Source organism: Lutra lutra, chromosome 6, assembly GCF_902655055.1.
Source record: "Lutra lutra chromosome 6, mLutLut1.2, whole genome shotgun sequence".
Taxonomy (NCBI): domain Eukaryota; kingdom Metazoa; phylum Chordata; class Mammalia; order Carnivora; family Mustelidae; genus Lutra; species Lutra lutra.
Window position 1 is genome coordinate 52,042,965 of NC_062283.1, and position 16,926 is coordinate 52,059,890.

At 38.3% G+C, this 16,926-nt stretch overlaps 1 protein-coding gene across 4 annotated transcripts in view; it reads right to left on the bottom strand.

The window, feature by feature from the left end:
* Nucleotides 1-16,926, bottom strand: part of MLIP (muscular LMNA interacting protein) — a 250,607-nt gene that overhangs the window by 140,389 nt on the left and 93,292 nt on the right. For 3 of the 4 annotated variants that reach the window (XM_047733789.1, XM_047733788.1, XM_047733787.1), the window contains exon 1: nucleotides 3,415-3,525. The exons of the other annotated variant lie outside the window; for it this stretch is intronic. In XM_047733789.1, the coding sequence (XP_047589745.1) occupies nucleotides 3,415-3,510 (96 nt within the window). In that variant the 5' untranslated portion in view covers nucleotides 3,511-3,525. Of the gene's footprint in view, nucleotides 1-3,414; nucleotides 3,526-16,926 lie in introns of those variants that run through there. 4 annotated transcript variants of the gene reach the window in all.

Genomic DNA, 16,926 nt, shown 5'->3' on the forward strand with positions numbered 1-16,926 from the left:
GAAATGTGGGAAGGGAGTCAAATTTAGAGGAGAGTCTGTGCTAAAGATGAAATTATTAGGGTTGTTAACTTATACATTGTATTTGAAACCACAAGACCAGATGAGCTCACCAACGGAGCAAACACTAACAAGAAAAGAAGAGGTCCAAGGCTGAACCCTCCCGACTTGTAACACAAGGGATCCAGTAGCAAAGGAAGAACTTGTAGAGGTGACATGGGATTTTAAAGAAAATAGAAAAGATTGGAATGTCACTGACATCAAAAGGAAAGATGTGTGACTATCAACCAAAGGATTACCAGGCTCTGCTGAGGAGCCAGGAATTTGTTGCAGTGAAGCCAATTTACTTGGCCTTTTGATATTCCTTCCAGGGATATTCAAACAGCCTCTCACAGGAACAGAGAAAGTCAACTATAGCACTTACAGAGCTGGTGTTTGGAAACTGGAAAGGAAATTGAGGAAATTGGGAGCCCTTGTGAGAGTAGAGCAAATGACCAAAATGGAGTGGAGTTTGGACAGATCCAAGAGAGGGGCCCTCAGATTCCAGCAACCAGTGGTCTCTGACACTCAGATAACAGATCTAATAGCATGTTGAGTGTCTGGAAGAATGGCTTGGTTTACAGTACAGTATGTGAAAATGTAAGATTTAGAGGTATGATAATTCTATGTGGTCTAGGCTTTGGCCTTGAGACTGACTATCTGGGAAGGAAAAAAAAAAAAAAAAAAAAAACAGAAAAGACACCAAGCTTATGAAGCTCAAGCAACTATGAGACAAGAAGGTTGACAAGGTCAGCCCAGGGAAAACAAAAGTCATGCTGGGTGACAGTAAGACTGGCCTGGAGAGAGAGACGGATAGCATGGGGGCACAATGTGAGCCTAAGATCAGGAGGTACCTGGAGCAAGCTGACTGGGATGCTAGATTAGTAATGGGATATTTTCTTTGTGAGCATGTAATCAAAGAAAGAGGACTGGATCTCCATACGGGAGATTTCACCCAAGTTATAGGTCCAATGAACTAAATGTAGGCCACTTACTATATAGTAAAAGTTTTTGGTAACTAAAAAAATGAAAACAGCTATGCCTTCTAGAAATGATGCATATTCCTTAAGAAATATCAAACATACAGGCAAACCCTTCTGAGCTAACTCTCATTTTTTAATATTCTCTTTTTGGTAAGATTTTATTTATTTATGAGAAAGAGAGTGGAAAAAAGAGCAGGGGGAGGAGCAGAAGGAAAGGGACAAACAGACCCCGTGCTGAGCCCAATGCAGGACTCCATCTCAGGAACCTGAGATCATGACCTAAGCACAAACCAACGGTTGGACACTTAACTGGCTGCACCACCCAGGTGCCCCTAATATTCTTTAATGCCTTTAAAGACAGTTGTCCTTATTTGCTCATTGCAGTCATGTCAAAATTCCCAGGTTGCTGCTAATCATGGGAAAGTAATAAATCAATGCTCTTTTTTGTGGTAAGAAACATTAGATCCCTTGTGAGATTTGGAAAGCCCATTAGTCTTATCAGCAATAACAATGTAACACACTTATTGGATAGATTATTTCCTAGGAAGACCTTTTTACACGACTAATCTCATCAATATCAAGATAGATAGAGAGTGGTTTTAGCAACAAAAGCACTAGAGGTAGTTCAGATAATTCATCACAGAATTTCATGTGGGCAGGAGATAAAGACAGTCCTTTAGGAGTCAAAAGGTGAAATTGTGACCTTATCCCCAGGTTCTATAGGCCTGCTCCATCTCTCTCCATGATAATTACAAGTCTATCTTGGGTTCTATCCCAATGAAATTTAAATACTGATACATGAAAGGCTTCAGTATAAGTGCCCCAGGGGTCTGAAATACATATAACCATCATTAATAGGACATGGCTTTGCCTTCTAAAACACACACAATACCAAAAATTTACTTCTTCTATGACCTTGTGCAATTTGAATAATGCAATGCTACCTAAATCTCTAAAAAACAAATAGATCGCCATCACTGACACCCAATAAACTACAGACTTTTTAAAGGGTAATAGCTATAATTTCAGTGACTAAAAGGGAAACAAAATATAAATGAAAACTGATGATTCAGTGCATAAGGTGCACTTTCCACCCAATGCCCTCAAAGGAATTTCAAAGCATAACCACATGTGGACAATGAAAGCAACAGAAAAGTAAAATTATTTCTTTCTACATTATTGTCATATTTTCCTACAAACACATCCATATCCGACAAAAAATGTCTTCCCCTGTGGAGGAGAACAATTTTTTTTTTTTAATTTTAGTTGAACCCACGCATGATGTCATTCAAGAATAACATAAAAGGGAAAATCTAATAGGACTAAAGATGTATTCATCTTCCTGGGTTACCGTTGGAGAAAAAGATCAGGGATAAATTCCTGTCTGAACACACATCCTCAGAAGCACCACCACAAAAGTGGTATCCACTTTTAAGCTGGGAGTACAGTGTTAGCACAAGGCTCTTTTCATCGTTACCTAGCATCCTCTTATCTAACCAAGTAGGTACTGATTTCTTTCTTTCTTTCTTTTTTTTTTTTGGGTACAGAATTCAGGTTGGAAAAGGATTTGAAATTATACTAGCTACACGATGCAACATTTAGATGAAGAGCCATGTGTTAGCCAGGGTAGACTGCTGAATCCCCTGTTCAGAAAAGAAGAAAAAAAAATTTTTTTTTCTCTCTTTACTGCATACGGTAGCCAAGTTCCAGTGGAGCCCAGAAATGAATCGCTATGGTGATGAAAAATCATTTTCCACACAAAGCAGAAACAGATGCATGTTAATATCATTGCACTTGTTAAATGCCGGTTTAACACTTTCAAGTTGTCAATGTCATTTAAAAACACATCTTAGTTCCTATCCTTGGGAAACTAGTTTAATAACTGAAATTAGACCTGAGAGGATGAACATCTCTCCCTCACTACGGTTTCAAGCACTCAGAACTGTCTGAGACTGTCCCCCTCTCACTGGACAGCCGAATAATAACTGAAGAAATGGCGTTTCCCCGTGCCATGCAAGTTCACTGCTCTGTTGCTCGGTTTCTGGGCTGCAATGCCTTCCTTTCTTCTATTCCCCTAAAAGTTCTCTTCCTTCCTGTGGTGACACCCACACTCACAGATGGCCACTAGCCTCCTGTTAAGAAGAAGAGGCATGGCAGGGCGTCAGCTTCCACACTATGCCAAGGGCAGTCCCGAGCGTTTTGTGGGGTTGGCCAGCAAGCAGTTTGCTTTTATCTGCTCACCCTGCCACTAACTGCAGATAATAACATTTCATTTTGATATACAGGCAAATTTATCTCTCCGCAGGCAGCTCTCCCTCAAGCCCTCTTGCAGCAAACACCGAAGTGCACAGCCTTTAAAAGTTCTTGAAAGCATTAAGGAAAGACTTCCCTTTACCTGGGGTGTGGTCTGAATGCTCCCTGCTAGGATGCCCGAGTTCATTTGGAAGTAATTGTTCCCGCAGTCCCTCGGAAACCCCTGTTCTGGAAGCATTGATTCATCACATAAGGGAGTGAGCAAACCGATGACTGAGGTGGGAAGGGAGCCTCTCACTAAAACAACACACACTCACACAGAAAAAAGGAATTCTAAAAAGAGGTAAAGTGGCATCCTCCCTGATTTGAAGAATCCTGTCAGCTCCCAAGAGTAGGTTTATGTGTAGATAATTTTTAGATTTGGAACTTCATGAGAGGTCATGTTGACTGCTGAAATGAAGCCAGGAGAAGTAAAAGAAAAAAAAAAAGAAAGAAAGAAAGAAAGAAAAAAAAAACCCACCTATACGTGTTTGCCCTCTTTTCTTGTCACGCATATATTCCAATTACATATTCTATGCAAAGAAAGAAGCCAGATTGTGCGGTGACGAGAAGCTGATTGAAAGGCCCGAGCATCTGCCAATCTCAGCAACCAGTTGGTCACACTCACTGAGAACACTGAGAGGTACAAACACATGCAAACACTGCGCCTTAAATAAAGCCCTAGAAAACACACAGCGATCATTTCAAAAGATCAATAGCATTATCGGTCTTTGGCATGCAAATGCAGCAGGAAGGTCTGTAGTGACTGAAGTTTTGCTATTAATCACTTTAGCTCTAGATTGAAGCTTGGAGTCAAATATTTGTTGAAACAAAATTCCCTTCTGAGGTTTCCTGGAAGACAGTGAGTGTCCTGACTGCAGACGAACCAACCTCAAAACCTCACATGTGAAACTGACTGGCGTCTTCAAGCTTTTGGGATTTCTACTTTTTGTAAGTATTGATTTTTCTCCAAATCTGTAATATCTAGATTTGTGCTTTGGCAAAGAAAGATGCTGTGGCCCAAGGGTTGGTTATAGACCAAAGGCTATGGGAAGGAATGAAGATTTTACTTTGGGGACCTGGATTATACCTCATAACATTTTCAACTTTATCAAAAGCCAGAATTTGTGGAAACATTACAAGTAAAATAATGCTCAAAGTGATTCTACTAGCAAAAATTCTCCCAAACAACACAGCACTTTTTGACCTAGAAAATTCTCTAAATTTCTGAATAGAAGTGCTGTTACACCCCTAGGTAAATTATATGCCTTCCTCTAGGCTATGTATATTTATGCATACTCAAAAGAAAAGAAAATATAACATCTTCCTGCCCTCAGAGAGCTTACATTCCAATTGAGAATAGAAAACAGATTACAAATAACAGAAATGCAAAGCAAAAAAAAAAAAAGAGAGAGAGAGAGACATTGAAGTTCTCAAACTTTATGTATAAACTATAAACTACCTGGAGAGCTTGAGGAAATCTGCCCTTAGATTCTCCTTTTCTTTTTTTTTTTTAAATGTTATTTACTCACTTGTCAGAGAGAGAGAGGTCCAAAGCAGGTGGAGTGGCAGGCAGAGGGAGAAGCAGGCTCCCCACTGAGCAATGAGCCTCACACAGGTCTTCATCCCAGGATGCTGGGATCATGACCTGAACTGAAGGCAGACAACTAACTGACTGAGCCACCAAGGCGTCCCTGCCCTCAGATTCTGCATGTCCAGCAAGCTCCCTGCTCATGCCTGGCTGCTTGCCCATAGCACTTTGAGTAGCAAAGACCTGGGGGGTTCTTGGAGGGACATGAGATCACAGCTACATGGAGAAATTCAAGGAGAAAGAGGCACTGGTGCTGCACTTCAAAGGATCAGGGACTGGGGGCTTAGGAAAGTGGGACAGAATAACACTCCTTTTAAGCAGAGTTAAAGGCCTGAGTGAATGCACCTGTCCTAACAGCAGTATGCCGTAAGAAGTCATAAAAGGCGAAAACCTAGAGATGATCATTCACTGGGGACACAAGGGGACCTCCCAAAGACAATCCTTTCACTTGCGAAATGTGGATATGAATAGTACTTATCTCACAAGGTTCTTGCAAGGATTACTGCGAAATCATGTAACCCCTAGAGGTCACATTCATCTTACACAGTCCTAGTGAGTGGCTTCCTATGAGGAAGCAGCAGTCTGGTCAGCCGTCAATAGTTTGATCCGTTTGTTCCAAGTAGACTCTATGAAGCTCTTCTCCCATACCTCATTCTGTCCTCCCTCTGGTCTTTTCTCTCTCATTTCTTTCCCCAACCAAAGCAATATTTATGCATGTTGGCAAGTCAACTTTGGAAGGGGAAATACTTTAGCCCCTATCTTTTGCCCTATTTGAACTCTTCCTTGAGTCATTTTACAACATGAGAACCAATTGAATTAATCCATTATTTTGTTATTTGGCTCTGTGTCTTACTGGCAACTTTTCTCGAATCATTTTCTTTCCCTGGCTTTATTAATAATTGTTGGTATTGCAAACTATTTGTTGTATTGATAGAAGTAATAATTGTTAGTTAAAAAAAACATAACGGTCATGCATTATAACAGCATGCTTCAGCCATCTGGTTAGTAACTACATATAGCCTCAAAGAGCACATGTATTTAGGACAATTTCTATAGAATCCATCCTCATTTAAATAGAAAATGATGGCACCTGTTCAAAAACAGGCCCCAGTCCTGAATGATGAAAAGCAAGGAAGTTACTTACATAGGATAGAGAGGTGGGGAGGAAGAGTGTCTGTCCTCCAATTGCAAAGACTTTTCCTATCAGTAAGAACACCACCTAGGGTCTGCCCAAGACCCTGAAGCATTTAGAAACACAAACCTTTTTTTCCACAGCTCGATGTAGGCATTTAGTCAGTTAGGCTAAGCCATCATGTAAACATACTTGTTTAGTTCTGCCTCTTTTTATATAAACACAAACTTTTTAATGCTCTCTCTCCCCCCAAATAACACAAAATGCTCTGTTGAATAATCTTTTGCCAAGAGCAAATAAAATTTGTCAAACTTTGCAACAGACAAATACAATCCAAATTCTCTTTAAATTTTGGCATTATTAATGGCTGAAGTAGGACATCTTTCACCTTCTTTCTAAATAGACATTACTGTAGTAACTTCTAGCCAAAAGACTCTTCAGATACTGCTTTTAAAATAAACAATAAAGAAAAAAAATAAAATAAAATAAACAATAAAGAACAAATAGTCTCTCTTCTTGACATGGGAAGCAAATTTGAGGAAAAAAATAGATTAGCACACAAAAGTTTGCCAAGAAACATGTAATTAAACAGATCCAGCTGCCAAGACTATTCAATTACCCATTTGTCTGTTCCTATACCTTGTGCTTGATAACATAACGTACTAGAAATCCCATTTATTTATCTTCAGAAACATCTGTTGAGTACCAGGCACTACTCTAAGCTCTGAGAGACACAAAGACAAAGATTTGGACTCTATTCCCAACATGCGTGACAGTTTCACGAAAGACACACAAGTTACAAGGGTGGTGAGTGAAGTCAGAGGACAGTGTGAGGTGATGTGTGGAATACAGACCCCATGGGGAAGTGGTCTCGGGCCATTCCTGAGGAGACTGCACTCTTAGCTTCTGCATTCTTAGTTCCTGTTTCTGGTGACCAACACTGGGACACTTCTCATTCTGATTTAGTTTCTGGTTGGTGTGTTCCCTCTGAAAATGGGACTCACCAAGAGTTTGGGTCCCTGTTTCTAGGGCAATAGGTGATTCCAGGGATCTAATCAGGGCCATCTCAATTCACAGTCTCAGAACTGAGTGTATTTTATTTAAAGTGAATTCTGACCTCTCATCAAAAATATCTGAGATTCCATCACAGTCTAAGTTTGGCTCTATCTTTACCAGGCATCTGTATTGGCCTCATCTGTATTGCTTCTACTTCTGTTGCTTCTGCACTCATAGATTCTCTCCTCATTGAGGTTTATACTCCTAGTTAATAGGCTGCTGGTACCCCTCCTTAGTTCAAATTCACTAGAAGCTTCAAAGTATTGAGGAAAACATAGCACCTAAGTAAGACCGTGACATTATTAGATATTCAGAAAAAATAATAGGCCTTGTACATGGTAGAATTTGAAGGGAAAAGAGACAGTGATAAGAAATATTTATCCACCAGAAATAAGCACTTGGTGGTCACTCTCCCCTGTCGAATTCACTTTCTCCATTTGGCTTCTGGCATCATTTCCTACAGCTCCTGTTCCTATCCCCTAGACACTCCTTCTCTGGCTGCTTTACGCCATCCTACCCTTAAGCTTTGAAGTAGCCCAAAAGTCACTCCTTAGATAATCTCATCCCATTCTATAGCTTCAAATAATAAGCCAGTGAGTTCCAAATTTATTTCCCCAACCTGAATGGCCTCCCTGAGTAATACTCATGTATCCAACTAACATCTTCACTTGGATACCTCATTGATACCTGAAACTGAATTATTTGTCTTTCTCCAAAAACTGTTCCCCACCAGAATCCCCAATTTTCCCCACCTCAGCATATAGTTGTGCAACTATTTCTCATTGCTTAGGCTAAACATGATGAGGTCACATCAATTTTTATTGGTTTCCCATAATCCCCTATCAATATATCAGTATTAGTGAATATACCAATAATCTTGATTTATCTATCCCCCTCACCAATTTGTCAGTATTACCTCCCTTCAAAATAAATCCAGAAAATGTTTATACCTTGCCACCTCTACTTCTAACCTCCTAGTAGCAGAACCTACCATCATCTCTTTTCCAAATCACTTCCTCCTAACTAATCTCCTGCTTCCTCGTTGCCTTCTATAGTGAATGGTCTGATAAATAATCCATACCCCCCTTCAGGCCAAAGACTATTCCCTAGCTGCTGGAAGTGCTGTAAGAGTGCTCAGCTGTCTGTCCTCTTCATGAGTTGCTCTCTACTGAATGAAGCTCCTTGCCCAAAGCCTCTCCCCCTTCTCAGGGGTTGCCTGCATCCAATGGCTACTTGATACACCCATATATAAAGGCCTGGCACTCTCCTTCCAATTTAGGGCAACTCTAAAGAGCGATCCCAAATTCAGAACTCCTCATGATGTCAGTTAAGCTTTTGTTGGGTGTGCATTGCAACCCAATTCTCTCTCTCAATTATGTTGCTGTTTTCCTGTTTCCACAGGTGGTGTTCCTTAGAGCACTTCCATGGGGGTAAACTTCCTGTAAGCTAACTCTACCTCAGAGTCCACTTCCTGGGAACATGGTCTGTCATCTCCTCTCCCTATAGTTATTTGCCACACAGTAGCAAGATTGAGCCTTTAAAACAGAAGTCAGAAAATGCCACTTTTCTATGCCATACCCTTCAATGGCTTCCTTTGTTACCCAGAGGATAAGCCAACATCCTTACGATAGCCAACAACAAACATGATCTGGCCCCTACTACTCTCCCCACTTGCTCCCCTTAGCTCTATCTACAGTGATTTTCCTACATTCCTAGAGCATGCTCATCCCACTCCCCAGAATGTTTTTCCCAAGCTCATGAGTTCCTTCACTTCCTCATGTCTCTGCTCAAATGTCACTCCAACTAAAAAAAAAATTCCCCACTACTCTACATAAAATTGCCACCCCAATTCTAAACTCTTGCTAGCACTCTCTGTCCCGCTCAGCCCATGTTCTTTTTCTCCAGAGCAGTAACCAGCCCCTAATGCTTGTTTATTATCTGATGTCATCATTGGATTTTAAACACTCTGAGAGCAAGGATTTTGTTTTGATCATTATTATTTCCCTAGCCACCAGAACACTATGTGGCACATATAAGCACTCAATAAATATTTGTCCAATAAACTTATTGACTGACAGTGATCTCTTTATTTGTGGATATTTCTTATATTTCTTTTCTTCTGATGAAAAGGATAATAATTTTGGTTAAACTTGGAATTAATTGTCCAGAAGAAAACAGAATCAGCCCAATTTCCTCAAGATTCTCAGTTCCAAATGGGACAGTTATTGCTGGTATGCACAGGTCCTTACTAAAAACCAAAGGTGTAAGGGCTAAAGGAAGAAGCAAGATGGAGGTAATTTCAGTCAGCTCCCTCCCCAGGACTCTTCCATACAAATACTTATAGCAAGAACAGCAGGATGTTCAAAGCAATGGAATTTCCAGTCGTCTTGGTCAGAAGCAGACAAAATAGCTCCGGATTCCAGATTTTCCACCAGAGAGCTGTGAGGTCTTGAGTAAGTCACTTAACTTCTCAGGGACAATTTATTTATAAAATAAAATTCTGGATTAGTGTTGCCTAATGCCCCTTCTTTAGAATACTAATCTTGCAAGATGAATGGTAATGAAGAGACTCTGTGGTCAAATAAATTTAGGAACTGGTATATTCCATATCTTCTGTTAGGCATCTCATAGCCAAGAGGTCTTTGAAGCTTGGTTTAGCCCACAGTTTCTCACATTTATTTGGCCACAGAACCCCCTGCTTGCCTAATGTATACCAATATCCCACTCACAATGGGAACTGCTAAATTGGACAAACCATAAAGACTTCTTTCTGCTGTGATATCCAATAAATATATAAAAAGAAAGTAGTTTGGTCAAGCAAACAAACAAACAAAGTTTCCACAAAGTTACTATATGAAGCGCTATTCATGATCTGGGAGAGAGCATAATGAGATAGATGCAGATGTTGTCTGTGTTACAAAGAAAAAAACAAGAGGTGTTGCACATTCCAGGTCTACCAACTACATACCCATTTGGGCAAACAGCTGACTAACAAAATATTCAGTGGCATAGGAATAGGAATTAAGTAAGTAGATGATGAATTGACTAGAAGATCTCAAAATATATCCAAAGATGGGGCGCCTGGGTGGCTCAGTGGGTTAAGCCGCTGCCTTCGGCTCAGGTCATGATCCCAGGTCCTGGGTTCAAGCCCCACATCGGGCTTTCTGCTCAGCAGGGAGCCTGCTTCCTCCTCTCTCTCTGCCTGCCTCTCTGCCTACTTGTGATTTCTCTCTGTCAAATAAATAAATAAAATCTTTAAAAAAAAAAAAAATATCCAAAGAGGTAATAATAAAGTATGAGGCAAATACCTGGGGATGAAACATATTATTTAATAGAAATACTCAGAGATTCCATAGTGAATTGTTTCTATATACATCATAAGAGCAACTTAAATGCTGATCCAAAATATAATTCATAAAATCTTATTTCTACGTGCATAGAGTGACCCTATCATCTTTAGAATTTACATTATAATTTCATAAATATGACAAAGTAATATTTATTGTCAATATGACTCTTAGTATAATATGATTTTATATGCACTTTTATTGAAAATAAAGCAATAGCATTCTATTTTATGTTTCAGATATATTTATGTATGAAGAATGCCCTCAAAAGTCATCATGATATGCCACAGATAAAAAATTTTATCTGTATTACTCAGTTTAGACAATGATGAAAACTGTCCAAAATGGTTCAAACGTTAAAGGATTTAATTGATTACTTTTGAGACTCTAAACTCTTTACACTTGGGCTCTGCCCACCAAGGCAAATCATGGATTTGCCCCCACCCACAGGGGATCTTGTTAAAGAAAAGATCAATTACCAATGTTTTGTCATTAGAGTCACACCTTGACTTTTCAAAGCAACTGCATTTTAAAGATTTTTTCAACTCAATTTTTATTTATTTATTTGAGAGAGAAAGAGAGAGAGAGTGCACAAGCAGGGGGAATGGCAGGCAGAGGGAGAGGGAGGAGCAGGCTTTCCGCTGAGCATAATCTGAGCTGAAGGCAGATAGATGCTTAACCTACTGAGCCACCCAGGCACCCCAGCAATTGTATTTTAAATCAGCTTCCTCATACTTGGGCAACATAAAGAACAGACTTAATATAAGTATAAAGATAGGCATATCAAGAAAATAACTATAACTTACTACACATTTATTTTATCTTAACCCATCATTTTTCTTTCCTATATAATCTATAGAAATACACAACCCTTAGCAGAATAACTGAACAAAGACTTCAGAAAGCCAGTTTTTATTAGTTTTGTCATGGACTATCTAACCTTGATTGGAAAAATAAAACAGGGAACAATATAAGAGTAGAAGTAACTAACAACTTGTGTTTGCAATATAGTAATGAGAATGTGGGCTATAGCTCAGAGAGTACTGGTGTGGTATCCCCCACCACTTATTAGCTATGTGACCCAAAGAAGATCCTTGATCTCCCTGACCTTCATTTATTTTGACCATAGAACTTATCACACAAACTGAGACCCTCTTAAGTCTGAAGGGTAGGGGTGGGGGAGAGCATTATTAGGAATTACTTTAGGACATAAGCATAAATGGGACTATTTGGAGCAAGACATAATCAGTTTATTTATTTGCAACACAGAAATATAATATCTCAATACTGTCAGGAGGTTAAAATGGTATGATATGAAATATAGGAAATTTGCCAATTCATGTGTTCAGTGAGTTATTTCTCCTTTTTCCTAAATAGAAATTGGGTATTGGTTGAGGGTAGGGATGATATGAGGGGCTTATTGTGTTATCTTTAAAAAAAAAAAAAAATGGAGCAGGGTGGATGATTGGCACTCCTGACTCTGCTTGGAACATTCTCTAGCAGCCTCTTCCCTGTTAACTCCTCTTAATCCCACTGAATCCCAGGAAACTCAGATTCTATGGTAAATCATTTTAATTTGCATCATGAGGGTAAGACAATTTCTGAAAGACAATAAACTCATAAAATCACTAACTAACAACTCCTTCCCTGATTCCATGGGTTAGACACAACCTCCTATTGTCCACTCTCTCAGCACCTTGTACTTTTTCATAGCCTTTGCTGCTATTAAAATTACATGGTTATATAATGAATTACTTTAGTATCTGACTCTCCAGTCTGAAACATAAGCACCAGGACAATGGGAAATTTCTAATTTGTTCCTTGCTGTACCCAAAGTACCTAATACAGTGCCTATCACATAATGTGGGATCAGTAAATGTCCATTCAATAAATGAACAATCGTGCACATTCATGACAGTAGTATGGAAGATTTGGAGACGGCAAGAGAAATTTCTGTCTTCAAGGAACATACAGTATCAGGACCCATAGAGAAATGAATCATTTAATCATTGTATAATTTTGTTTCTTTGAAGATAGAGCACATACAAAAAACCAACCCACACTGGATGTCAAAGCTGTGACCTTTAGGAGTGTATGGAAGGAATCAAGCATAAAAGGGTGTGTCAGGGCCAAGAGTGAATGAAGAAAAATGGGAAAAGCATCTCTGGTTGAGATCTCCCCTCCCACTCCTGGCAGCCACAGACTCTCACCCTGGCTACTTCACACACTTCACCTACTCATCCTGAGAACAGAACTTGTCCTACATACAATACACGTAAATACCACTGAACCATCTGACGTGATGCTACTCTTGATACTTAACATATATTATTTCTTCTATTTCCTACAACAAGCCATCAAGAGAATTATGATGTCTGTTAGACAAGAAAAATGAGACTCAGGGAAATTAAATCCCTTGCTCAACTAGCACATGATGCAGTTCGATTTGAAATTGGGTCTGCCTGCCTTCAACCCAGAGTAGTGTTGACTCTTATTTGCTGACCGCTTCTGCCCCCGTTACCTTACAGATACTCATTCATAGAAAAGTGATAAGAAAGGAGGTAGGAGGGGCAACTGGGTGGCTCAGTGGGTTAAGCCTCTGCCCTCGGCTCAGGTCATGATCTCAGGGTCCCGGGATCGAGCCCCTCATTGGGCTCGCTGCTCGGCGGGAAGCCTGCTTCCTCCTCTCTCTCTGCCTGCCTCTCTGCCTACTTGTGATCTCTTTCTGTCAAATAAATAAATAAAATCTTAAAAAAAAAAAAAAAAGGAAGAAAGAAAGGTGGTAGGACAGGACATTACAATGCAGAAGCCAGCAAGGATTGTGTTTTTAACATTGTTTCTATCCAGAAAAATTGGGCAATGATGAACATTTTTTTCCCAAGCCACCCTATTCATTCTCAAAATATAGCCACATACTCTGACTCTTCTGCCTTTTAGAGCTGTTACTCTCTTAGTGTCTCTATGTCAGTTCAACTATAAAAGCAATGCATACTTATTTTGCACATAACTTTACAAGTGAAATGAGATTATCACCAGAAAATACAATTATATTGTCACTGGTATAAGTGCTAAAGCTACATAAATTTCAATATGGATAGTACAATACAGATACAGAAAAAGTGTCAAATATTTAAATATGATTAAATATATTTATGATAAGTATCTCAATATATTTAGTAGATAAGATTTATCTTCAAAAGCAATGTGTGAGCTCTAACTTATGTTTTACACCATCAACTGAGTAATTCCACTAATAGAAACAATGAAATTCGGAGTCAGAATCAGATTCAAATAATAAATCTACCTATAATTATTGGTGGTATTATGTAAGTTACTTAAATTCCATGAGCTTCAGTTTTTTTCATCTATAAAATAGACATGATAAAAGCATCCAAATCTCATAGGGTTAAGGTGAAAATTAAATGAAATATAAGACCCTAGCATATGGCTCAACACATAGTAGGCACACAATATATATAATTTATCTCTTTCTTTTTAGGATAGATAAAATGGAAGAGGTTTACCAAAAACTTCTAAGTGATACAAGTATCAGAATACAATCTCATTTACTTGCATGATTTCCTCCTCTTCCTCCCCTTAACTCCAAAACAAAACAGAAAGTTGAATTTTAACCAACTTGACTCTCATCTACTATCATACTAAAGATATTTTATAACTCTGTGGCTTACCCACAAATGCTCAAAACCAGCTTCATCAGAAGTTACTAAACAATCAGGCAGCAAGTTAGTAGATCCAACTTTTGCTCCATATCCACCCAAAGCAATCACTACTTAAACTGAAGGGTTATCTTGGTTTTGGACTCGTTTTTTGTTTTTTGGGGTTTGGTTTTTGTTGTTTTTTTGTTTGTTTTTGTTTTTTGTTTTGTTTTTTTTAGATTTATCTATTTATTTGAGGGTGGCAGGTGGTGGGGGCAGAGGAAGAAGAGGAGAGAGAGATTCCTCAAGTAGACTCCCTGCTGAGCATGCAGCCCCAGGCAGGGCTCAATCTCATGAGCCTGAGATCATGACCTGAGCTGAAACTAAGAGTCCAATGCTTAATAGACCAAGCCACCCAGACACCCCTGAAGGGTTATTTCAGTGAAGGTTCATATTCATTGTAAAAGATAAACTGAGTGGGTGGAGAGTTGTATATGGACCACATTATATTGAGATGGTCTTTCCTTTCGATTTTTGGTTTGATACTTAGAAATTTTCACCCAAAGGAAACCTAGTTGCTGGTGACAACAATATATTCCCACAAGATGAGAGATGCCCTGGGAACCCATGCTCCTGTGAAATTTTCCATGAAGACAGGAATTAATGATTCTTTGGCTCACCACTGCATTCCTGGTGCTTAACCTTTGGTCGGTACGAATATTGTTGAAAGAATTAATAGTATACACCTACCCTTGAGAAAATAAGAGGTAAGAAGTAACGGTGCCATGTGTCAAGTGTAAAGAAATAGAAAACAAAACACAAAGCTTTTCTGTGCATAATTCACCTTACCTAATGGTAATGCAACTGTAAGTCAACCTTCTACTGGCACTTCTCTGACTACATTACATTAGATAATAGAAGGCTTCCTAGGTCAGAAATGGCTACTGTTTCACAGGTGAGATATTAGGAAGCAGTAGAGAAGATAATATGAAGAAAACATTTTTCTTTGTTTACTTCTCATAGTTTGTGATGAAGTCATATGCAGTATAAACAAAGCAAAGATTTCAAGTCAATACAATAGATCATTTAAAGGTATTCTGTACATCACAAAAGGGACACTGAAATAGCAACCGTCTTACCCGAGAAAAAGCACTTGACCTATTTATCAAATTTGCCGACAGATTAAAACAAAGAGACTATTAAAAAATTTGCAGTGAAAAATAGCTCCCTCATTTCCATAAAGAAACTAGATTATCTCACCCACAGGGATTTTGTGATAATTAAATAAAATTGTACATAAAACCTTCCCAACATGGTGCCTACCATCTGACAAAGCCTCAATAATGATTAGCTATTGCTGTAGTTGTATGACATAATACTGAGTTGCCCAAAGCAACTAGCAATCTTACATTAATTATATATTTAAACCAATAAATGCCAGTTACATAACCATCATTTTAAAATTTCACAGAAATATTATTGCTGATATATACTCCAAAGTATTTTTCTTTAAAAATCAGTATTTTGTTTATTCTGATCAATTTTATTGTTTTTGCCCTCAAAGTTCACATCTCTGTATATAATGCATTATAGACATTATTATAACTATATAACTATTTTCACCTGTGATTTTGTTAATTGGTAAGTCCACATGCAAAGACAAACCTATTCCCTTCAAATCTGCCTATTCCAATTATCAACACAGTCTATATAGAATCCTTTTCCAAGAGTCTGTTTTTTAATATCACAGTGCTATTTTATTCAAAATCTAACTATAGTGTTTCTGCAGAAACATTTTCAGAATCACTTCTCAGTCTTTTGAAAACACGTATTGCTGCTAATAAGTCTGTTTACCTGAAAAGGGTTAGGGATGCTGAGCAGGCAGGCAATCTGTAAGTCTTAGATTCCAATACGTTGCCCATACTGTATTGTGTACAGCTATGTATATATACTTTTTTTTTTTCAAATCAACATGTGACTGTGTAGGAGATGGGGAAGGGTTCAAACTATGCACAAATAAGTTCTAGAGGTTCTAATGACATTCAGCTGAGCACTCTGTAGGCATAAAGGAATTTGAGACACAAAAAAATCATTGTCCCAGTGCACAGTTACTAAAATGTTTTCCTGTAAAGATAGAATGTCCCCTTTCTTTCTGAAGACATTTACCAAGGTCCATAATGTATCACTTAAATTCTCTCAATAAGCTTACTAGTAAAAATACAATATACTTTCCCTCAGGATTTCAAATTTTACTCAAATTATTTTTTTAAATATTTTCCTTTAAAAACTGACATAAAAAATAAAACTATTTCCTCTTTGAAACGGTTTTTGTAGGAAAGAAAAATGAATAATCCCTAAGTACATTTAATATTTCCTTTGAAAATATACATGAGATTTTTATCTCAGAAAATAAATAATCCATGGCCTTGTGTCAATTCATTACTTTTTAAAGAAACCTTTGGCTTTTCTAGAGTACTAACCATGAGCTTAGCAGCCAGAAAGATTACTTGACTTCTTGCTGCCTCAATTTTCTCATCTGTAAAATAGGAATAATGAGAGTAGCTACATCACAGGGCTGTGCTTACATGAATTAGCAAACATAAGTCCTGGGAACAAGAGCTGGCATAGAGTATATGTTCAATAAATATTAACTGTTATTATCAGCTATTATTTACAATAGAACAACAATATATGTTTAAGTAATTCATTCATTATTTCCAACCTTCCTTCATCCATTCTCACATCCCCCTTCCAACACTCCTAAAAATAATAAATGAATGACCTCATGCTGCTCAAATCACTGACTTGTTTCTAAACATCTGTGTCATAGATA